The sequence below is a fragment of the Periophthalmus magnuspinnatus genome, chromosome 9, assembly GCF_009829125.3.
Source record: "Periophthalmus magnuspinnatus isolate fPerMag1 chromosome 9, fPerMag1.2.pri, whole genome shotgun sequence".
NCBI classification, from domain to species: Eukaryota; Metazoa; Chordata; class Actinopteri; order Gobiiformes; family Gobiidae; genus Periophthalmus; species Periophthalmus magnuspinnatus.
Genome location: NC_047134.1, coordinates 30,005,745 through 30,031,305, shown reverse-complemented (window position 1 = coordinate 30,031,305; position 25,561 = coordinate 30,005,745). Strand labels below are relative to the sequence as shown.

The 25,561-nt window shown below is 36.6% G+C and overlaps 1 protein-coding gene across 1 annotated transcript; it reads right to left on the bottom strand.

The window, feature by feature from the left end:
* Positions 1-4,065: 4,065 nt before the first annotated feature.
* On the bottom strand, positions 4,066-25,536 carry pnpla7b (patatin-like phospholipase domain containing 7b). Its single transcript, XM_033972388.2, has 35 exons — positions 25,487-25,536; positions 24,027-24,070; positions 23,364-23,444; positions 22,473-22,560; positions 22,277-22,356; positions 21,275-21,369; positions 21,063-21,203; positions 20,551-20,710; positions 20,397-20,477; positions 20,033-20,161; positions 19,873-19,953; positions 19,221-19,341; positions 18,903-18,977; positions 18,735-18,817; positions 17,950-18,099; positions 16,990-17,067; positions 16,218-16,423; positions 15,670-15,801; positions 15,371-15,494; positions 14,862-15,051; positions 14,120-14,269; positions 13,521-13,584; positions 12,958-13,126; positions 12,394-12,576; positions 11,697-11,815; positions 10,763-10,919; positions 10,300-10,416; positions 9,939-10,008; positions 9,538-9,654; positions 9,295-9,443; positions 8,622-8,774; positions 7,921-8,037; positions 7,686-7,770; positions 6,829-6,950; positions 4,066-6,005 (listed from the first exon to the last, which is right to left on the bottom strand). Exons 2-35 carry the CDS (start codon positions 24,066-24,068, stop codon positions 5,958-5,960), a joined length of 3,957 nt encoding a protein of 1,318 aa, XP_033828279.1. The 5' UTR covers positions 24,069-24,070; positions 25,487-25,536; the 3' UTR covers positions 4,066-5,957.
* Positions 25,537-25,561: the final 25 nt, after the last annotated feature.

Below are 25,561 nucleotides of genomic sequence, written 5' to 3'. Positions count from 1 at the left end.
CAACATGTATTATGTATTGGTGGTTTTCAGATCCCAGAGTGTGATGCTGTCATTCTTCCAGATGGGGACAAGAGACAGATTTCCATATAGATAACATTGTACTTTGTCATGAAATATCTAAACGGTAAATACACAAATGTTTAACCTGGTCATTTCTTTGAGTAACAAAATGCAGGTAAATTCCTGTGTGTAAATGGGGCTTTAACCTCCTGAGACCTGGCATCCTCATATGTGGACAACGTGTTTTTGGCTTGTCTAAGCCACAGTGCAAATTATTAGATGAAGAATAACAGCAACAATGTAAATATATTATATATATTCATTTTTAACAGTTTAGAATATTTTATTTTATTTTGTTTTGTTTTGCTTCCTGCTCCTGTCAGCAGCTCTTCACATGAGACACATTGTTCCAAGAGGCACAATTGTTGTTTCTCATTTTGTTTTTACATTCAGGACAAATGTTGCTGTGTTCAGGGTCTTAATAAATAGGTTTTGCAAATCATTATTCAAATGTTTTATCAAAATGAGTAAAATGTCCACATATGAGGACATTTGATTTACATATTTTTTTCTCAGAAACACATAATGTAAAAATATAATTCTTTGTATTTAGACTCATCAGGTCCCAGCAAGCCCAAATAACAAAGAGAAATTAATAAAGCATGTCATGCAAGAGCTCGGGTCTCAGGAGGTTAATTTGTGTTTTGGCGTCATGGTGACAATTCCATCTGAAAGTTCATCAAATCTCAGGTGACAGTTTATATCTGTTATAGGATCAGGTCAGTCTGACAGTACAGTCTTATTTAGACATTTGTCTCTCTGTAGAAACTGAGAAAAATATCGATCTTTTCAAGACTTTTTAACACTTCCATATACTCCTGATGCACTTGGTTGATCGTTTGTAGAGTTGCTCTGTCTGGGAGAGCCACTAAGTCTTCGAGTAGGTATTTGATAGTGTCCTCAATCCTCTCCATGATGTCTTTTTCAACTCCATATTCCAAAGTCCTCTGGATGTCCTCACAGCGCTGCTTCAGTTTGCCCAGTTCAATGCCATATGAATAAACGCTCTTCCTAAATTCTTGAATGTTTAAGTTGATGCCATCTAGACATGATTTGTGTATAATTACCATTGCAACGACAAGGACAAAGGCTAAGCTAGATAATATATGCACCTGAACATATAAATCAAAACAAACACCCAGTACAAAAACAAGTACTGCTCCAAATACAAAGCCTCCAACAGCACAGTGAACATTTTCTATTCTATTTGTCATTAAATGACAGTTGTCCACATTTTTTTTCATCCCGTAGAAATCTGAATTGAGAAGCTTCATGAAGGCAGCTATGTTTACTCTGAGTGTGTTCATGATACGGTCGTTTTCTGCTTTCAAAAACATTTTTTGATCCTTTGTCAGTTGATGATGATAACAGCTGGGCCTTGTTGCCTCAAGTGAGATCTGTAAGTGCAAATCAAACGAAAAAGTTTCAGTGGACAAAATGTGACACGTTTGTAACTTAAAGACGGTGTGTTACACTGCTATGGGGTATTAATGATGGCTAACACATAACATATTTAGATCACCATCACCTTGCTATGGTATGGTATGGTATGCTTTTATTTGAAACATACTATCTATCTATCTATCTATCTATCTATCTATCTATCTATCTATCTATCTATCTATCTATCTATCTATCTATCTATCTATCTATCTATCTATCTATCTAATACTATCTTGTATTGCTTTGAAAATGAGTCCCCCCTCCCTTTGCTAAGTCACTCCCCCTTCAGAGAGCCATCACAACACAATAGGGAGAGCATCCTACTAATGAAACTACTGCACATCACATCAGGTTTTTGAAGTTGTAACACAGCGCTGCTTCAGTTTGCCCAGTTCAATGATCAGACAGAAAACAGACTTCCTAAAATCTCAAATATTTGAGTTTAACTTAATCTATATCTGAGTTATACTGTAATATGATTGCAAGAATGAGGAATCATGGCTAAAATAAATACTGAACAAATTAGTAAATGATTATCTGAACAAAATAAAGTAAAAACAAAAAATTCTTCAAGTATAACACCTGCTATTAAACAAATAAACTGCGCAATAAAACTGGAATAAATGTACCTTCAGTTGTAGTACTCTTGCGCTCAGTCCACAGTATCTCGAGACAAATGAGACTTTGCCCTTTATTTTATTTGATAAGTGCAGCTACCCCAGCAGAGGGTGGAGTAATGTAAGAGCAGCATTGAGGTTTGTCAAAGGTGAAGTGCCTAAGCAAACCAAAAAAAACAAAACACGGTGACACAGACAGATGTACTTCATCCTATTAACTAAAATACAGACTATTTTGTTTGTGAAAATGTGCAGAGAGAAGTGCTTTGTGCATTTGTGGACAAGGAAGATGTTTGAGCTTTTCTCTCAACTGGATGTAACAACAGAATTTTCAGCTTGTTCTGCTGTTGTGATGCTTTGACCATCAGCTTTAAATATTAGTCATGACAGTCTGTGTTTTCCCGACTGCTTTCAGCGAGGACCGTTCCAGAGTGATAAATGTGTAGAACTCATATCACATATCAATCTTATTTATAGATACCTATGCTATCTTCTAATTTAAAAAAAAAAATGACTTAAAACAAATATCACCCAGTGTATTGTAGATGTTGTCTATCTGCTTGTACACTTCTCTCTCAGAGTCTAATGTGGCAGTGTCTCTTAAGCTGTCCAAAAACAACTTTAGAATGTCCATTTCCAGATTCATCTATTTCTTCTGCTCATATCCGGTTGTGTGTTCTTGTAGTTCTTCACATAATCACTTCTCGTCCTTCAGCTTTCTGTCCAATCCTATACATCCCAGTTTCCATGTGTCCCAGTTGAAACCAGTTTGTTCCAGTTATCTGATCTCCTCAGACTCCACTCTCTGCCTCCATGACCAGTACAGACTGCTCTCACCTGGCAGGAGGTTCTCCTTTCTCGATCCCAGAACCAAGCAGCTTCAGTGTACTTACAGAAGTTGTTGTCACCTGATGAGCTCCAGTCCTCTGTTCCTTCTCACAGGACAGGTCTGTCTGATTAATGCAGTTATATTTAACTTGTGACATCATCTTATTACAAGCAATGGCATGTGGCCTAACCACCTGCTGGGCGTCCACACTGAGTTTTCAGTGGTATGTTTACACATAATTTAGTTATGTATTATATTTTTATTGCTAATTAAACACTCTCATTTGTGTGTTACCTGCTTAAACACATAGAAACATGAATTTATGTCATGAATTTCACAGTAATTGTAGGTCCGCTCCTTTACTCCTAACATTAGTCTATAATTAAGACTAGTGCACACTGTTTAGCTAGTCTCTCATCACTGAGCCTGGCAAAATACCAAATTCCTGTGGCTCCAATTTTTTTTAAGCAGGAACCTTTTTAGCCTTCTCATTTGGCTGTGTTTTCTTTGTCTTTCGCTTTATTTATACAGGGGAACTCAATGAGAGCACTTGGGTGCCCTGTTTAAAATATAATACAAAAACAAACAAAACAAATAAGTACATAAGTCCATATAAAACATTAAAAACAAGTGTAGGTGTGTGTATAAACGTTTGTTACCAGATTATTAAAATGAGACTGTCACCAGCGTATCCAGTTTTGCTTTTTATTGAACTGTATTCCTTGCTGTGCACAGGAAATATGTTCTTTTAATTGTTAATTTAAATGTTAATTGATATTTTGTTAAGGGAAGGTTTTAGTCAAAAATTACAATGCTTTCTTTGCTCATAATTGTCGTGCCAATAATAATGAAGGCCACTGCCATTACCTGTGTCAGAACTCACTGACTCTCAAACAGATCAGTGCTGCCATGATGGGCCCCTGCTTTGGGGCTTTTAAATGCAAAGGTTTGTCTTGGTAGTTTGCTAAAAGAGTGGAACTGAATTGACAACAAACTTTTCATAATGATACACCAAATGAACTACCGTACTTTATTAATTCTATAAGAACTGATAGATACAAGGAATGAAAATGTAGCACGTTCCTAGTACCAAAAAAATAACAAGAACAATCATTTTGAGACACATTGATTTATTTTACCTCAATCACACATACACTTATTTTAAAACAATCACACAATTTAGATATTTAAAATTGGACGTGTTGTAATAGCTTCATTTTAGCTCAGTGGCCTCATTTCACAAAGCATCTTCAACAGACTTAGAAACCATCTATCCATGATAAAAAGTAACTACAAGAGTGTACATATTTTTACCCCCATACTCCCATAGTGATTACCAAAGTGGGGTTTGGGGTGTTGTTAATGGGGCAGTTAAACGTTTGAAAAGAATTACAATGAATATTTTGATACTTGTTATGAATAAGGTTTGAGGTCATTTTAGCTGTGGTAATTGTTTGGATAAAGTTATTTTTTTAAGATACATCTAAAATTTCAGACGAACCTACAATATTCAGTTGAAATTAGGTGACATAACATAAAAAAAACACTACACATTGTTAGAGGAATTCCATTTCTGTGCTGTACTGAGGGCTCTCACTGCCAGCTCAGTCCTTGTTATCTAGGCCTGCATTATCAGAGGTATAATACTCCCTACAACGGAAGCATTGGCAGACTGGACTGTTCTAGACTAGAATGGACAACGTTATCACAATGTCTTGAGGGTTCATCCCTCCGGGTGCTGGGTCCCATACTGATGGTAAATAAACTTCTCTTGCGTAAAAACTCAAACGTCATGCCTCTTCTCTTCAACTCTCAGTCTGCTACATCTTATTCTACAACACATATGGCACTTGTAACTTGAGACAAAACAAACTGATATTAAAAACAAACATATACATAATTTAAACATTGAATGCAGCATTACTTGATTTGCATTTCTACTTGAAAAAAATCCCAGTACAACATAGAGAACTAAATTAAGGATTACAATTTTGAATATTAATCTTGATTCATTGGTTATTTGAATTGTTTCCATATTTTTCATTTCCTTCAATCAGCCATCAGTGTCAGTGAAGTTAGGAAATTACACTTGAAAATATAAATCTTGTTTCATTAGCACAAAAGTTTGAGAAAATACACAAACACAGAAAATTGCCCATTTAGTGAATGGTTGTCTCTGTGTTAATTGATACTTTGCAGCTGATGTCATCAACCTTCCCTGGGGGTGTGATGCTAACTGTTGGCACTGCTCTGTCTGAAGTTCTCTTACTCAAGTGAGACTGTAATCCGAGTTTTTTTTTTAACACAATCTGACCAGAAACAACTGAACTATAACAGGTGAGATTTTTGGACTGTTAAACCAGTCCCTATCGAATAACATTACAGTTACAGACCAACAGTTTCAGTCGGTCACTCCCGCCTTTTTTGTTGAAAATGAAACACATCAAGAGAATCATGAACGCTCGTATTGGTCATAGGCTCCCGTGTTGTTTAAATCAATTTTGTTTTTGTTTTTTCTTGAGTTTTCAGACACTTTAAAAACTTATTAGGCAGTGTTCACTAATGTGTGCATGCTGAACATTCCACCATAGACATGCAGGCAGAACACCCCCAATGTGATGTAACTGTCAACTTTGCAAGTGTTCATCCACTCACAAAAAATGTAGTGCTAATACTGTGCAGTCAAAAGTCTGTTTTTGCTGAAATGTGTGCAAAATATCCTATGAAAAAAAAAAAAAAAAAAACACAAACAAAACTGAACCATCTCCACAAGTGTGTTTTGTGGTAAAATTGTCCATATGCAAATAGCTTCAAAAGTGACACTGCATTTAGTAATACAGTTTTTGCAAACAAAAATAAAATTAAATCCAGCATTTGTCGTACTGTATAAAGGCATGACGGAAATTCCCTTTAAAAATGGAACATTATTCCTTAAAAATATTCACATTATGTTGACATTGAGCAGCACAAAAGTAAAAATACAAGCCTAAAAAAGGCTATGGCAAAGTTTATCGGCTGGTGTTGTTTAACCTGTGGCGAATGTGAATCTCCTCATCCTGAAAAATAAAAATAATAAACATTGATATTGACAATTCACAATTTGATTTTAATAATTTTATTTTGCTTTTGTTATTAATACAAATTTAACCCACAAAACAGTCAACAGTCTTTCTCCAAAGTCTTCTGTCTGCAGTTTGATTGTAGACCTCTCCATTAGACCTAAGACTGAATCTCAATCTTGCTTAAAATTCAATTAAAGGAACTGGAGGTAAGATTTAGATTATAAATTCCATAAAAAAGACATAACTCTGTCCCCAGATATGAGGTAAACATGTTCAAATGAAATTTTTTTTTTTTACTGATGACAAATGTAATGCTGATTTATTTTTAATTACAAAAATATTTGACAAGATGGCCAAGTCTGTGTTGGTGTTTTGGTTCAAGACAATTTTACAGCCAGAAAGCAGAATGAGTCTCATGAGTCTTTCATTTTGGTTGCCAGTTTCAGTGCTGAAATCCAGCTGGTTTCAGAGGACTCTGATCTGAATCCTCACTACCTAAACTCCAGCACGTGCAGCCAAGCTAAATTTATGTTTTGATTCTTTTAAAGACTATTAAATAAATAATAATATTAATAATTATGCAGTTTAGCCTAACATAACTCTGTCAAACTAAATAAAAACATCAACAAAATTCTTATTATAATACTAAACAATTATTATATATCATATTTTTTCTCATGTTGCACAGCCCAAATGCAAACGCCACACAAATAAAGCACTGTAGGTTCTTGGAATTGAACTTGAACCTGGGATCTTCCTGTTGTGAGGCGCTACCTGTGTTGTGTTTACTGTTCGGGAGAAATTAGTTGTTACTTACAGTTTCAGCAGTCTCCTCTCCCTCCGTGTGCTCGCTGCCCGCTGTAAAGGCCTCGTAATCGGACAGAGCGCTCTCCACAGTCTCCTCATCGTAGTCTGTCTGGTACTCATCTGATAGCTCCTCTACAACAGCAACAAGAGTGAGGTCACTATTTTATATAATATTTAGGCTCTGAGCACGAATGCAAGGGGCGAGTCAGTCCTATTGTATGTCTAAAATTTTGAGGAAAATCACAAAAATCAAACAGTAAACAATGACGTTGAATGATAATGGAAATAAAAGTTTAGTCCTCTAATTTCCAGTGAAAACCCAGATAAAAAATATTGAAAGACGTCTCAGTAGCGCCATCTCAACAATCGATTTACATTGCCCCAATGGGAGCCCAGCCCAGAAAAAATTCAACGCAAACAAATGAAATATAAAAAATAAATAATGTCAGGACATGTAAAGGCCCCTTCCTAAACCCTGCAGAAGTTGGCCATACTGGATCAAACCCGGGACTGACAAGATCACACATCATAATCTCCTCTAACTGTTTTCATCAAAAACACTTCAAAGGTCAAAAAGACATAAAACCCATGTGCAATGAAAGGTTATCAATTACATTTTAAATACTTTTTTTTGGCTTGGCCATGGTGATTTTTTTCACAAAATGTAAATTTTTGGAAAAAAAAAATAAAAATTGTACATGTACATTTCTGAGCTGGACGTAATAACATGCAAATTAGGGCTCTATAATTTAAGATGGCCAATGAAAGCTAATCTATTTGCTGTGGATTTGTGAAAGAATTTACAGAGGGGTTGTTCATAATTTCTTTCCGCCAAGTAAATCGACTCAAATTTAGGTTTATTTTTACCTTCTACGAGAACACTTTTCACCGGTTCAATTCTCGACACAATCTCTGCCAGGTCAGTGAAAGAGGCATTTGGACATGTCACCACCTGAAATATACACAAACAGCATTTTTAACCAAATACAACTTCACTCAAAGCTTCCATCAAAATACTCCAAATTTCCCTAAAGTTTGTAGACTAGTCCTAACACATTTGATGAAGATAAATAAACATAAAACTAGATTGCACTGCACTCACATGTCCAGTTTTGGTTTTGTGAAATTCCTCTTGATGCCTGTCTTTGAGCATGCTGTCGATCACTCCACTTCTCTGCCACACGTCGAATAGAGTCTTTCCGTGCTGGTACCCCACCTCCTACAACCACAACCACAACCACAACCACAACCAATCAAGCTAATGAGGCACATTTGCACTGTAGGAACAGCAATTCATCCCTGGTACTTTGTCTTCACAATAATGGGGACAGATACTGAAAGTGAGACCCACTTTCAGTCTTCACCTTTGCTTTGTAAATGAGAGCAAGGGCTTCAGGGTGGCTCCTCTGACTAAATAGAAATTGGTGGATTATAAGGCACTTAGTTCTTGGTACCTTTATGTGTGCAAACACCTACAGTAACTATCCATTTTCTTCCGTTTATCCAACTACTTCAGGTAGTTGATCTGCAGGAGGACAGCCCCACATCGCCAAGAGTAACTATGGGTTAATTTTTAAATTGTACTTTTAGTTCACCTATCCACCACAGAGTCTGACTGAGTATGTATGCATTACACCTACAAGTGCAATGCATCATTATATTTATTTAGAGGTGAGGAGAGTTATTTAGAGGGCAGTTAGTTTTGACTCACATAGTTTTGTTGGCATCATTTCCATCATCTGTGCTATAAATTAAGATTACCTAACCTAAATAAAACAGATGTAATAATGTCTGATGACTTACAGCGATCTCATCAAACTTGCCAAACTCCAGCGTGCCGTAGTGGTCAATGGGCGGGCGGATGTACTCGCAGTAGTCACTGTCCCTCACCAGTTCCAGTTGACGCACACAGCATACGTATGCCAGGCGGGTTTGGATCTCTGCCATGTTCAACACCTGCAGACAGAACAAAATAGTTTTGGTTAGTCTAATATTATTACTTGGTTGAGATGAGAGGGAGACAGTAAGGGCTGCATGATTTTGTCAAAAATGTAATTGCAAGTATGGCAAAAAAAAAAAAAAAGACAGGATATTGCCACCAAAAGACTTAGTTACAAGTATTAAAAGAAAAAAAAAATCACAATTTTACAATTATTGATGCCAATAAATTCCATATTAACTGTGACTGGCTTTATGGAATCCAACCTCCTGAATTAAATAGTATGCTAATTTAACCTAAACAGAAAAACAACTGATATTTAGCCTAATTAATACAACATAAAAGCTTAAATTACTCATTTATGCTTTTAATATGATCACAATTATATTTTAAGACTACTTATAATTATATTGTGACATAAATGCTCTTGACACACACCTACATTTAACATGATAAAAGTTCAGTATAATATTGTGTCTCTAATAAACTTTGAAGATGAGGTTTTGAACAAGACTTCTGAAATGGCTTCATGCGCACCTTGACTCTCTCAGCCAGAGGATTGAACCTCTTCCAGAGCAGCCACCATCCGTTCAGTGAGTCCCCGTAGTTTGTCAGGTCTGTTTCATCTCGGGTGCCCACATCGATGGCTATGACCACCTTCGCCCCCATGGAGCGAGCCACGTCAGCTACAAAACAAGTACCGGTATGTTAAAGAAATATGCATATTTGACCATTCTTAGCTGAGTGGTGTCAAAGTGTTAAGTTGGTGGTCAAACTCACCAGGCAGGTTGTTGATGTATCCCCCATCCATGAGTAAGTGTCCGTCTTTGGGGTCACAGAGAGGGGGCAGGTACCCGGACAGGGACATACTGGCTCGGACATACCTCCAAAGGGAACCTGGCAAAAGCATAAAATAATATTACATGAAAGATGTTGTCCAGGGAAGGGAGGAGCTAAGTACAACTCAATGTAGTAGTAACTTCCTCCACTTAAATATAAGGCAGTGCCCCATCAGCTCTTGACCAGAACTGAAGAAGCCACTTAGGTGAGTGGTGAAACATCTTCACTCTTAAACTTTTGCCCAGTAACAGAATTACATTTTCTAGTGCTATAATATTACATGATTCTTAAAAAATGTATTTGGTCATCAACATTAGAAATGAGTATTGTAGTGTACAAACCGTCAGTGTGCACTCTCATGGCAGAAGCAGTGATGTCAGTTGTGATATTAAAATAAGGCAGCCACAAATCCTAGAAAAGAAAATAGCTACTGATCAGGAAACATGTAAGATACAAGACAGATAGATGCCAAAATAACATGTATCTGCTACAGAAGTGGTGATGAACTGATTTAGAGAAAATTACATTTTCTAAAGGAATTCATCATAATCCAGATAAAATTATTTCCATTAACTAATTAGCCCCCAAAAAAGTAAAATCTAATAAACTGCAAACATATTATGCGATGCGGTATATCATCCCTTTAGAAAAATTAAGTTGCCTTACCTCATCTTAGAAGCCGAATTAGGGAAATGGTCTTACCTCTATTTGTTTTCCCTTGAAGACAGAGCTGACTCCAGAGTTAAAAGCGGCTCCAGAAAACATAGATGTGATCGGATATGTCAGGTCCACAATCTTTTTAAACAACGATGTCATGTCCTGAGAAACAAAGGGAAAAATCTGAATAATTAATGCTGTAAATGCTTATTGTACATTTGTCTAAATGTAATTCACTCTACTGCAAAGTTTTCTGACTTAGACCTTATTGTTAGCTTTGCTTTTAGAGCAAAGCGTCACTCTAAGAATGCTTATAATCTCTTCACGGTGAATTATTAGCAAACTGTTTTTTAAGACAGTAAAAATTAGGCAGAGCACCTTTAATACACTAGAGAGAAAAAATATGCAAAGAGCTTCTGCTGAATTTACAGAGGACATGCTAAAACTGTGAGGTTAGAGAAGTTAGGCACTGGTGGATTTGTACTCAAGCAACACATCTCGCACTCACCATGGACCACTCTCGTGCCCTGACCCTCATCCTGCTGCTGCTCTTCTCCTCTGCATACAGCGCCCCCATGAAGGAGCCAATGGAAGTGCCGCCCACCAGGTCAATGGGGATCCCTGCCTCGTTCAGCGCCCTCAGGATACCCACCTGAGAGCAGCCCCTGGTCACAGATACAGACAGAGCGGTAAGACCAATATGAAGAGAAAATATAAACCAAAATGAAATGCTAAAACATAGTTAACGTGATTATATGAAAGATACCAATAAGCAATATATTAGTTTTTGGTGAGATAATCCCATAAGTTACACAACAACTATACTGTAACAAGGGCAAAACTAGTCCAATAAATAAATAGTCACACATTGGCAAATAAAAATATATAACTACAGCAACAGCTAGAAAATCATGTTACTTGCTCCCGCATTTTGGATGAAATTTTGTGTGTTGATTTCATTTTCAAACTCAGCACTACTTTCTGTATTTTCACTTTTCTTCTTAAACTGCTACATGACTGGTGCAAAACTTTAAACTTTACTATCCCACCACACAAAGTAATAAGTAGATAAATATGAAAACATGTCATATGTATTTTAAACATAGCAGGTACAGCACACAGTTAGCACTCCACTAATGTATGTAAAGATTTAATTCGGAAAATAACAATTATGTGGCCAAATAATTTATCTAATATAATGACAATAATTTGATTTGATTAATAATTGGATAGGAAAGGACAAATAATACACAGACGATCTATAATCTAACATCTTCACTTGTAGTTGTTCACATTAAAGCCCTACCTGTGCCACTGCTGCAATAAAACAATAAAGAAAAACAAAAATCAGATTATAACAGACAATATCATGCTTTTGTCTATGTAAAAGTATATATATTTTTAAACCACAATTATCTCAATATTAATACAAGTTGCAGTACCTGGCACCGCCTCCTCCCAACACGAGGGCGATGCTGTTCCCGGTGAGGATTCTGGCTAATCGTGAAAAATCAGAGTGGCGGTCCGGACACTTTTCAAAAACACGCTGGTACAACTCCCTCTGTGCAAAAAATACAAAAATAAAACAATGACAACGGTCAGTTCAGTTGCTAATCACTGCACGACAACTGGTTTTAAGTCTTGGGTCTTGTGAGTAAGCTTGTACTGCATACAAGTTAGAGGAGTATTACTTTTGAAATGATGGATAAACTGTGCGGATATGCAGAAGGGGGGGAAACATTAATATTCCAATAGGGGGAGGATTATACAGGGGTATGTGAGTTAGGGCTGTAGTCCTTTAGTTGTTTAGGTGATTAATCGGTTGATGGTGTCTTAGTTGACCAAGTGTTTAATTAGTTGACATTATTATATGGATTTATATGCACAGCAGCAGAGAGGTGAAAGCATAGAATGAGTCTGAGAGTGACAGGACAGTTTAATTTGTCCATTCACTTATGAAGCTGCTGTGTATATTAGTACATCTCTGTATAGCGAGATAGTAATAATTTTGAGAGCTTCTGCAAGCCATTTCCCTGCTTTTAGTCGATTAATTGATGCAAAGGGGCTTTAGTCAACTACAGCCCTAATGTGAGTTAGTGTTAGTGGGGAAAGCTTTAAGTAAGAAGTATCACAGCTAACCAATTTGGGTAGACTGCGTCGAGAGAAAACCCTCCGAGGGCAGGACAGGTGATGGTGTCTAGAGATCCAGCTCCTCATGTTGAGCCACTCGGCTGTGCCTTTAGGAGGAGGCCCGTCCTCTCTGTGCAACAGAACCAACTGCTTCTGAGCACGTACTGCACTACCCTCCAGCATACGCTCCAACTGTAAGACACCACAGCCAATCAGAGAAGAGATACACACGATGACTGGAATCGCTAACTAACTACACTCATAACACTAATGTATGGCTACAACATTAAGTAGAGCTGATCAAGTGAGTTTATTTTGTTCTGATATTAAAAACATTGTGAACATAAAATTCCAATGTATTTTTTTTACTTACACATAATAAAAAAATAATTGCACTAATCCTTTTTTCGAAATATCAGGTAGTTTATAAGGTAGTTGTGTACTATAATAATTTAAACATGCATTATAATGTGAATATCATTATTAAATATGTCCAACCATAGATTTTTTTTGTTGAATTTTCTAAAAAAGGAAAAAAAAAAAAAAATCAAACTATTATTTTCTTGCACTGACCTCTCCCACAGTGGGCTCCTGCTCCCCTAGCCCCACGATGAGGATGCAGTCGGCCTGTCGGATACAGCGCTGGGTCCAGGGGGTCAGGCTGGGGTCAGACTGGTACAGAACAATACGGTGAATGTCCTCCTGCTGCCCCAACCAACTGGACAGCCGGTACTCATGCACACTAAACAGGAAAAATACAAAATTCAAAACAAATCAGTAAGATCAAGCATTGTTGATACCTTATTGTTAGAGTATCAGTGTTAATTTCTTTAACTGAACATAACTCAACATAGTTTTGGTCAATGTCATATTTATGCTAATTTAGATTAATAATAATAAGGGCTAGATTTACATACATTTGTGTTGACTAAACCTATGCCTAAACTAAGTTATGTTTTAAAAAAATTAAAAAAAAAATGAAAAGAACAAGTGGAGACCAGATCCAAGTTCCACTAGCCTCAAACTAGACCATAAACAAACTTGGTAGTCAGTACAATTTATCAAGTTAAAATTAGTTGTTGACAAAAGTTATTACATATTTATTCGACTAGATTAGCAAGATATTAATTCAGCACCTGTCCAAAGCTGCAGAGCCAAGTCGCTGTTTAATGTTGTCACTGGTCAGAAGAAGAATGGGACCTGCACACCAAAAATTTTATTAAAGATGATATTCCGCTATTTTCTGATCTGTGTTATAATGTTGTTCATCAGAAATACACCTAGTTTGTTTTGTTTCATTCACACATGTTTAACACAAAAACCCTTCATATTTAGGCTGAGTTCTTCTCTCAAATGGAAAACACTCTGTTCTATCTTGTGATGTCATGTGATAATACAAGTGCTTTTATTCACTGTGTTTTTCCACTCATTACACCTTCACCTTCTCTATTGAACTAAAAGTAAACGGTAATATAACAACATACTAACATAACTAACATTGTACATTGTGGCTTAAAGTTCACAAGAGTCAATTTTGTGTAATATAGGACCTTTAAGTGCTATTTTATAAGATACTCGCCATAAAAAGTGCTAGGCTAGCTATTTGTCAAAAAAATGCCAATTCAGGAAACCTAAAAAAGGTTCACTGACTACATTTAGTGTTGAGTAACAGTTAGGATAGTCATGATATATACTGTATATGACTTGAAAGCATTAAAATATGTGTGTGTGTTACCGATGCCACTGAGCGCGTGGTAGAGCTCCAGACTGAAGGCAGTGAGCGGGACCTCTTCAGACACAGGGAGGATGGTCACCGTGGACAGGTTTGAAGCTGGATTGCTACTGTCCCATTTACTGGACGGAGTATGGAGCCCCAAGCCACGAGCTGCAGGGACAAGAGCCACTGTTTCATAGACTAGATTTGTTCACATATATTGCCTACTTTTGCAGGTAGCATACATTCTTCAAAGATAAAGAAGTTCATGTTTTTCCAGCATTTGTGAAGTCATTCTGCAACTTTTTCTTGCCATTTTGGGCGCAATTAAGAGTACTCTTGACATTTTGTTTTGAATTGTTAATTAATATCGCAACAGTCCTATTTCTTATCACTTTGAAACCCATGGCATAATACAAAATACAGTACCTCTTATCTAACTGTAACACCTCTATAAGTTTTTATTTATTTATGAAAGTAACTCAAGTAAAACATATATGAGTACAATTAATAAAAATATAAACATTTTTTGGAAACCTAAAAGATACTCTCAGCAACCTATCCATGTTCTCTAGCCTACATGACCTACATTCAGGTATGTTTGGGTTTCAGCTTTCTGTTAATCAGGTGCTATTTTGAGGATTTTTCACCAATCAAAACATAGACCATTTTGTTTTGAATTTTTAATTAGTATGGCAACTGTGCTTATTTTTCATAAGTCTGACCCCCATGGATATCGTGATGGGAACAGTGTTTTTATTACCAGCCAGAGGTCCATTGACTTGCTGCATGTTCCCCAGGATCTTCTGGCCCAGTAGGTGGATGAGCCTGGTTACCACTTGGGGGTACCTGCGTTTGATGGAGTTCAGGGCTCCTTCGGGCAGTTTGGCCAGTTCAGAGTCCCGCACCGCATGGACTGTGGTGGCCCTGTTCATGTGGGTCAGAGCCTCCACCTGAAACCAGTATCCAACCACAAGTTGCTTTAAAATAAGGTTTGCCAGTTACAACATTTATTTTTGGATTCTTCTTTCAGGGTTCCTTACAAATGTTTTATATTATGGACATTCAAAAACAAATACAAATAAAAATAATTTAATAATGGAGATCTTCACATTTGTATTTTTTTGTGTTAAAGGAATCTACTGTAGTCAAAAAATCTGTACATTCTAAAAAAAATGATTTTGTACATTTGATATAATTATAAAAGACTTACAATGATTTATTTAATAAATTAAGACTTGCAGGGAGAGATGTTTAAGGCATTCCACTCACCACACCAATTAGATCCCCTCGACCGTACTCTCCCGCCAGCTCCTTTTTCCCATCATCCTTTGCAATGACCGATCGCAGCCGACCACTCAGAACAATGAAGGTGCTGTCAGACTTGTCCCCCTGTCTAAAAAAGGAAAAAAGATAAACAAATAAAAATTATATTATGGATACAAGAGTTTAAGATTTATTATGAAATATGTATATATATATAAAAAAAATATAATTTGCTCTAACACAAATCACATTAAATATACCGATAGTGTAGATAAATCTTCTCATAATAATGTGGTTAAAATGACCTGTACACAGCTCTTCCTGCCTCCAGTGCCATCCAGTCCAATGCAAAGTCAATCTGTCTGACAAATGGCGACACTCTTCTGACCACAGTGTGAGCTACGTTCAGCACCACTCTGGGCTCTTCACGCATGATCCTGAAAACATCAACACCATATCATGTCAAAACAATGAACCAAACACCAGTATAACAAAATAGTTAAAAGTAAAAAAAAATACAAAAAAATTTAAAGAAAAAAAATGAGGGAAAAATATTTAATTGGTTATCACTGTGGTCATGTAATTCAAACTAGGGCTACGCAAAAACACATTTAAATCAATCAATCTTTTTATTTGCTTGGATGTAACTTTAACTTAACTTTTTGACATATTGATTCAAGTTTGATAAATGCAGCTGACACCTGTTTTATGTGCTTGCTTTTTCTACAGAATATATTTTTTAAAATTTAAAACGGCGCTGCAAGTCTGCAAAGACTGCAAGAATTCACTTTCACTCACACAATAAATAATCACAAATATAAGGAGGAAAAAGCTACAATAAAATGATGCATACTCGTAGAAGTGAGCCTTGGAGATGGAGAGAAACGAGCAGTCTCGGTGTGCCTTGACGCTGAAGATGAGGGGCTCTCCAGTGAGAACAGCCAGATGCCCTACCATCTCCCCGGCATGAGCCACAAACAGCAGGGACTCCTTCTCTCGGTCAATCATCCTCTGGTACACGTGTAGTGAACCAGAGATCACAAACGCCACGCTCACATCCTGTTGACAAGACATTAAGCCAAATGTACTTTCCCACAGACCAGAGCGCAATTTAGGCTTTTGCTAAAAGCAGCAATGAGTTCACCGTTAGTGCACAGTGCTTTCAGTGGGGATCCATAGAACCGTAGTTACATTTGTAACTCTTATTTTAAGTTATACAGTTATTTCCTATATATCAAACATGTTGCAATTACATTTGCAATCTGTGTTTTAAAGTTAGTCTCTCAACGTGTGGACATGTTTAAACATGTACAATCTGAAATTAATCCTGATATGTTATAAACTGCTAACACTAATATCAAAACTAGATACTCACTTGAACAGGTATCAGGCCTTTTCCTTAGTATCAAAATCAAGCTTTTGTATTTTGTCATTTTTGTGACAATACTAGCACAAAACATTTTGACAGTATGCTATCCATGTGAGTGTTTGGAATCAATGGGAAAATATGCTAATTCCAAGAATATCTAGCTCCAAATTGCAAAAGTTTTCTTCTTGAGATTTTGCACTAAAAGTAACATTTATACATAGCTGTAAAAAGTGTGTAGGAAAAATTTGGGACATACCTGATCTCCTTGATGAGCTACAGTTGTCCCAGCCTTGACATGACGTAGATTGACTCTTCCCTCCAGTAAGTTGACATCCTGTTGACAGATAAGATACAAAGAATATTCAATTTTAGCTTGACCAGTCACACAAACAAACAACAAAACACTGTCCATGTACTTTTTATATCCCTGTATAGTTCATGGCTTGGTCAATGGTCAACAATATAAGTCTTCTATACTGAGACTTTGCAGCTGATGTCGTCAACATTCTCTGAGGGTGCGATGCTAACTGTAGGCACTGCTCTGTCAGAAGTGCTGTTAGACTTTAATCTGAGTTTTATTTGAACACAATCTGACCAGAAACAACTGACTTGGAATACAGCAGGAGATTATTTTATTTATTTATATTATATTTATTAAGTCTCTTGCATATAAAATTACAGTCACAAGCTAGCTAGCATTTTATTGAAAATCCAACATCTAAATGGGACCATGGAGGAAATATAAGGCGTGGGGGAAAGACGGATCCTAGGACAGCTGCAGGGGGTGGTAGAGAGATGTCCCTACCACTGCTCCACCACCTAGAAATATTCCAGGATTAAAGAAGTGAAACATCTGTGAAGGGTGGCTCCCGGCTGATGACCCTGCAGCTGGCCAAATGGCACTCCCAGTTTGATGTCAAGTCATGTCAATATCAGCTTTAAAGGGAAGATGATGGGAAGATATATATCACACTGTAGGGACGTAAATCTCCACACTTAATTCATGGTGAAAATATGTCCTTAGGATGTAATTCATTTATTATTACATCAGCAACATGATTTAAAGTTATGGGTTATCCTTGGTAAAAGTTAGGGCTTAGGTTAAGATTAGGTAAGTAGTAATTATGGTTAGGTCTACAGGAAATTAATGTAATTCACTGTTATGCATGCTCTGGTATATATTTGCTATAGTGTGTACACGATTGCAGTTTTGTACCTGTAATTGAATAACTTGGAGCAGGTCCTTTTTGGCAGCTTGGAAAATGGCACTAACTTTACTGTGTTGGCTGTGTCCCCCTCCACCCTCTGCGTAGTGGTACACAGCAGAGGGAGAGTGCACCATCGTCACGCTCTTCTTCAATATAGACTGAAGACAGAAAAGACAGAAAATCATTTACAACTACCACATTGGAGCAAATATAGTTTTTACTGATAACTAGTGTTGATGCAAAAATTTGAAACTAGAGTTCGATACTAAGGAATAGACTCGATGCACAATACAGATTCCAATATCACGATGATAGTTAAAAGATAATAGACAATGTAATTTTTAACATTAAATTGTTGTACTTCTTTATATTACCATGCCATCTTATATCTGTGTAATCCTCAGCGGTCCAGGTAGTGTATACTAGTCTATGTGTCTTATACTTGGTCTGACACAGTTCAAGATCATTCTAAATCTATTCAGGAAAGGTTCATTTCTGTTCAAGAATGCAACTTTTTGGTATCAATACTTGCTTAAATGAGTATCTTGTGTCGATTACTATCTGATTTTCAATTGCAATGTTGATTTATTTGTAATTATAAAAAAAAATTCCTCACTATCTAAACCCCAGTGGCTGCAGCCAATCATGAATCAGTGCTAGTGCAGCCTCTGCAGCTCAGGGAGTGAATTCTGGAGGTTTTGAGCTTTCGCAAGAAGCATGAGACCAGTAAGACAGCAGGATATATACCCTACCTTTAAGGTGGACATAAAATATGTATTAAAATTGGCAAGACCTTTAAGGGATTTGAAGCTGTGGTCTCATCTTTGGAGACTCGAGCACGTTCATACACTATGTTGAGTGTGGCGGACATGTCATCTGCAAGCACAATTAGGTTACTGAGATTGTAATGATTTTTGTCCTTATATTAAATACAAAAAGACAAGTTTGTGTACAAAAGTACCTGTAATAGCCATAGGTGTGGAGAGAGAGCGTGATTTTCTGTATTTTGTAGATCCCATTTCTGATCCGGACTTTTCTGTAAGAACAGCAATAATCTTTTAAAGGAGATTCTTGCTTTTATTTGTCTCCTTGGTCATCCCCAGTGTAAACGCCACTGCAGAGGCCCTTTTACTTCCAAATAATACTGTTCAAGTAGACGTAGACAGTAGTGGTCAACATTTACAAAAGTTTTAAAAAAGTATGAAAAACTACAATTCAGTTAGGAGTAACTGAACAATATAAACTACAATATAAACTACACTATGGAAATGTTTCAAACCTGAGTCACTCTTCTCGGTCCCCGTGTCATCTTGTTGTGACGGCTGACGACGCAGCCCTTTGTGTGGGTGAGTCTCGCCCAGGACATGGGCCACGGACACCAGTGAAATGGCTTGACTTTCCTTTGACAGAAATAATTTATTTAAAAGGTGCACAATGTACCCTTTTGTATCCATCACCAGCTTCTTTCCATGGGTAAAATATTGCTCTGTCAGGAAGTTCTACAGTATGACATAAAACATATCCTAGGCAGGTAACACCACCAAGTTATAGGTCAGATCTATAGCGAGGGGATGCAGTTCACTGTTAGAATGCATGTTTCGCAAGGTAATTTTAAGCAACAAACATAACTTGTTCTTGGTAGGTCCTGATTTCAGTCCAGTTTAGTCCTGAAGGTAGACCTGGTTTTGTCCTCTTATAGTCCTGGATTAGTTCCAAAATAAGTCCCAATTTACTGCCAATTTTGATGTGGTTTATGTGCAAGAGTGAACAAAAAATGTAATTGAATGAATGCAAAATGAATATGTTTAATGCCATACTGTGAAACATTCCAGGCAGAGCAGTAACATCTTCAGAGACAAGCGGGAGTTGGATCCCCAGCCAGAAGTTAAAAATGAAAAAGCTGCTTATCTGCTTAAAAACATTCAACATACCGGGTTAAACAGCTCAGTTGTCAGACCGAGATAGTTGTGTAAGGCAAGAAATGTGACTCTTTGTAGACGCACCATTATAATCTGCACAAGACACAACAACCAAATGAATACAACTGTAATACACATGACTACAATAGAACACTATATGGGGAGTCTTTACCTGAATGACCCGGACCAGCGTCTCAGGATACTTGTCAAAAACAGACTGAAAGGCCATTGCAGGAAGGCGAAGGATCGTGGTGGGAGCAGCTGCCCGAGCAGACACAGTCTTATAAGGAGCTGGGTAACCCTGAAGGCAGATATAAAAACATTGTTAGGACAAGTATATATTGTGGTTGGACTAATCTTTTTGGGACTTTAAAATTTTTGGAAGAGCCTTGCATGTTTACAATCACAAAAATAGGTTTTCAGTAAGTACAAATATTCTATATCAACAATCTTTAATAGAAATACTCTAATTACGGTAATAATAATAATAAATAATATATCCTTTTATTAGAAGAGAGATTTAATATTGGAAATACAGTGATGATGTCCAGTATACTGAGCAGGCTGTGGACACTGTCTCCTGCTAAGACATCCTTCACCACCGCCTCTGTACCATCCTGCAATAACAAAACATTCACACATCATGTTCACTTCAATACTTCATTACGTCCTTATTCCTGCAGCACTTACGTTCTCATGGATACAGAGCTCGAGGCGGCCATCTTGGACTACATAGATGCTGTCATCAGTGTCCCCGGGCCTGAAAAGCACCTCCCCCTGATGCAGCTGGATGGACACCATGTGACGACACAACTCCAGGAAGAGCGGCTTTTCAAAGTGACCAAGGACCCTAAAAACACATGTAGAGAATTAGAACATACAGTGACTGGATGTTAGTTTTCGTTAGCTTTAGCATTTCTGTTGGTTTTCTCTGGCGTTACTCTGCCTTTAAAACAGATATAAAGAAATGAATTATATTTACTCTTTATTGGCTGCTATTTATCTAGTAGGCTTGTCCAGACCAGTTGGGTGGAGTGTGCATGTTCTGCCTGTGTCTAAGTGAGTTTAGTCAAATTGGATGTGACCTTACTTTCTTGTGGGAAAAATGTATAGCTGTAGAGATCATTAGTTTTGGATCTAGATTTTCAAAACTATACCCAGTTGATCTAATTTTTACTGGAAAAGTAAATCTATCCACTGACCGGACATTCTTGAGCATGTAGAGCACCTCCGAGGGCAAGTGTGAGTTCTGGACGTCAAACTCGGTCAGATCGGCCTCCAGTAAAGATGGAGGGGGCTCTTTAGGCTGCAGGACTGTAGGCTCCCTCCGAATACGCAGGATCCTGACAACATTTACAACATTCATAGTTATTACAAAGTGGTAAGTTGTCAACAGTGATGGAAAAAGGCGTACTTTCGGGCTATTGATAAGACTTTGGGCCTCTTCCTCATCTTTTGACGAGATGCAGAATTTGAGATGGAGGAAGGTGGGGAGGATAGCGTTTGAACCTGTTGGAAACACAAAACACTTCAGATTTCTTGCTATAAATTTGAATAACAGTAATTAATCAAAATAATTGTTGACTATTGAAATAATCCCTAATCATTGTCTGTGCTATACAGGTTCTAAAACACAACAAAAAATGTTTTATTACAAAGTCAGCAGCATTGTTATATCAAAATGGCATGAAAAGATAAAACAATTTAATAATACTAATAATAATTTGTAATTAATTATTATCTCTAGAAGCCTATAGTCAGTATATTTCCACCTTCATCTGATTAAAGTTTTAAGTATTAATATCTTAAGTTGCAATATAAACAATAGCTGACTAGTCGACTACTGAAAATATCATTAGTTGCAGCCCTATGTCTTATTTCTTATATCTGACCTTTAATTGACAGGGGGGATTCCTACTGAACCCCATCATCCTACATGGGTCACTGATGGTGGAGAGGAAATACTTTTTTAATGATGCCTATATTTTGTCCGCTTGCTTTGTTTTTTTAATTATAGCTTACTATTTGTACAAAGTTTACAAAGTGTTTAGAAAAGCACTATATAAATAAAGTGTTTAGAAAAGCACTATATAAATAAAATGTATTCTCCACACAACTCCACACAGTCTAAAAAGCCACCCTAAGACAGGAAGGCTAACCATATTGAAGTTTTTTTAATGGAATTAAACAATTAAACTAGCCGTAGTCAAGGTAGATTAAATTATTAATACATTACACTCAAATGTATATATATATATATATATATATATATATATATATATATATATATATATATATATATATATATATATATATATATATATATATATATATATATATATACACACAGTAGATATATATGTAGTAGTTAAGGTGATCATCAAATTTGAAGGCAAATTTAGAAGAACAACCCCACCTTTCTCATGATCTTTCTTCCATAAAACATAACTTTGTCTCTTTTCCTGAAGCGGTAGTGAGGTACTCCAGCCTCCATCTCTAAAAGCACAATAACGCATTTTATTTTTAACAACTGATAATGTATATAAAGTCTGTTTGTATAGTTCAATTATAAATGAATGAATGCATGAACTTAAACAGGACAGGTCACTTACTCGACTTCTTGTATCTTCTGTAAAGTAGAAACACCACAGCCCCAACAACAGATACGACTGTTACAGCAGCGACCAGCACAGCCGTCCACTACAAAGATTATTATTTTTCATTAGCAATAATAAAATATGGTCATTTACCTTCATAGACTCCATAATATTCCTCATGTCTAATGCAAACTCCTTTCAAGTTTAAATGAAGTATCACTAGGGAGAGGACAACATCTCATGCCACAACATCTTGAGAGATAAACTGCCACAAGATTACGCGCATATGAGAAAGATTTTCATTTGTGTTTTTTGTGTCAATGTTTACACAGGAAAAATAGGGTCAACTTTGCATACACCTCTTGAGAAACTGCAGTTCCAAATGACATGACTACTATAACAGCAAATATATATAATAAAATAAATAAAGTAATTGTTAAGCCAAAATTGTGAAATGAACAGCACAATTTATTTATCATAAATTATGTCAAAGTCTTGTCTTGTTGACCCAATCTCGTCATCAATTTGCCAAAACGTTAAGTGCTCCCATGAGAAATCTGGCTAAAATGATTATTAAAATTCTTATTACAATTATTGCAACAAACAAGTTGAAGAGTAAGAATAGTATGTTGGCCTACTTGTAATGAGCAAATAAGAATAAGACAAGATCTCGTGCCACAAGATCTTGCAAAGTAAGGACGTATGTGGAAAATGACCTTGTGTGATTTTTTTCCAATGTTTTTACATTTGTTCTGGACAAAAAAAGCTATACTTCTTGAGAATCTATAGTTCAAGAATATTGAGATCAAAATTAATTTATTACAAATTATGACAAAATCTCATTCTCACGGACCCAATCTGCCTTGTGATAAACTATTCAGGCCCTGAGAAAAGTGTAGCAATTACCATATTAACTTCTGTCCTCTCCTCCATAAACTCCTGCATCTTGGCTGTGATCTCACTGCCAAGGGGCACCCTGAAGAGGCTCTGCAACACACAACATGGGAGGTCAGGGGTCAAAAGGTCAGGAAGTCAAAGAGAAGTAATGGGCAGCTGAAATGATGAATGCTGCTGTTGTGTCCTTGGGCAAGACACTTATCCCACCTTGCCCCCAGTGTCTGCATACAATGGTGTATGAATATGTGTATGAATGGGGGAGTGTTTCCTTGAAGGTGGAAAAGCGCTATATAAAAATGTGACTATTTATCATTGGTTAATAATTTTATTAATTCCTCTGGTGCCTTAATGCTTTAATAATACATAGCTACGATAAAGTTAATCGGTTTGATAGAAAATGACTTAACTACAATATTTCTGAATTTGTCAAAAGAAAATCTCCACAGAGCATATTTTGAAGTATTCACACTATAGAAGTACCAACTGCAAAACAAATACAAGAATCCCATACATCTGACAACATGTTTTGTGGAGGACCAAACCACAAACTACAAGGCTAACAGGTTTATGCATAATGCGACACCATATAGACAAGGTTTTGCATTCTTTTACCTAAATAACTGCAACTTTAATTTTGCAAATTGTAAACCAACAAAAAGACAAACAACTTACCGGATATATGGTACAGAGCCCCTCATCTTCATTGTCGTCCATACTTAAAAACACAGTTATAGCTTTGTTGTTATAATGTTATTTGGATTCAAGACAAGGTGAATATATTCGTGCTCAAAAACATAATAAGAAGCAAATGTATTTTTACCATCAATCTACAATTTAAATGTTAATCTAACTATAAATTCCCTGCTGTCTGCCACTGTTTAATCAGCTCAAACACAATGAATGAACCATTGACCAAAAAATCTGGGACAAAGATCAAGAAGGAAAAAAATGGGTCGCTAGTTGTAACCAGACACTAGAACTTGACTCTCCCCAATAGGATCTTAGTAAAGGTCAATATAAATACTTGTAAACACTACAGTTGAGCTGCTATGACTAATTAGATAATTTTGTACTTCTATTATTGAACTAACTGATAAGAAAGAAGTTAGCTACACTCAACTGCTAAATATAAGACATGCTGCTTGAAAGATGTTATCATATAGGTAGGGCTGTTAGACTTCTAGTATTAGTATTCATGGGTTTAAGTGTGCTGTTACATATTATGCAACATTTTGAGGAGATTTTCTTATTCAAAAACACAGAATATACTTTGTTTTTAGATGTTGATCGCATTTCGAAACCTATGGATTATAGCATCTGCTGTCTCTTTATGGCTTGTGATAACGTGTGATTAGATTGTCTTGTGAGTTGTGGTTTACTGCTGCATGTCAAAACAAGTACAAATTTCAGATATATAGTAAAAACAGGATGCATAAAATAAAATAAAATAAAATAGCTGTCCCTGATGGTAGCTGGAAGTTGTATTAACTGGTTCAGTGTCAAATTCAAAACCAGTTCCTTTCCAACATGCAATGCATGAATGTATATCACATGTAAATAGTAACATAGCCAGGTTTTAACATAATAAACTGGATAAATAAGCCCAAATCTTATGAAAGACATTTTATTGGGGTAATTTAGACCTAAATTACTCAGTCCACAGCCATAAATAACCAGTGTGCAGAGCTGCCTGGGTGAATGTCTAGGCATCAGATGTATTAACATATAAATTAGATCCTAATAGTAAGTATTTTTACCATTTACTTGCCCTTACAACAGAGTATGTATTATACAGTAGGTCAATACCCTCTTTTTGTAAACATACAAGGAGGCGTCTTTTAATAACCAAGATGCAAAAAGAAACATTAAAAGCGAATGGACACATGGTGCTTTCTAAAATCTAACGCTAAATTTACTGTAAAAGTTGTAGGTGGACCAAAATAAATCAGCGATTGGTGACCTTACCCGAGGTCTCCCCTTTCATCCCTCTGCACATTGTCAACATGCAATCGAAAGCGACCAAGAGCAATCGTTTAGTTTAACAGCAGACACAAATCATGAGAGGAATCAACAACTACTAATTAAGACGCGTTTTTCCATAGTTAAATAAGCAAAAAACACTGATCACGTACCTTTATTTGTCAAACTTTTTGTGTATACATGCCGCGTAGTAGCGTAAAGTCCACGTAATTACCTAGGCAACCGTT

Coding starts and splice junctions, on each gene's coding strand:
- pnpla7b (XM_033972388.2), bottom strand. CDS start 24,068: ATGGACGACAATGAAGATGAGGGGCTCTGTACCATATATCCG. Junction 8,775..9,294: donor CTCTGGCTGAGAGAGTCAAG/GTGCGCATGAAG, acceptor TTCTGTCTGCAG/GTGTTGAACATGGCAGAGAT. Junction 7,771..7,920: donor ACAAAACCAAAACTGGACAT/GTGAGTGCAGTG, acceptor TGTATATTTCAG/GTGGTGACATGTCCAAATGC.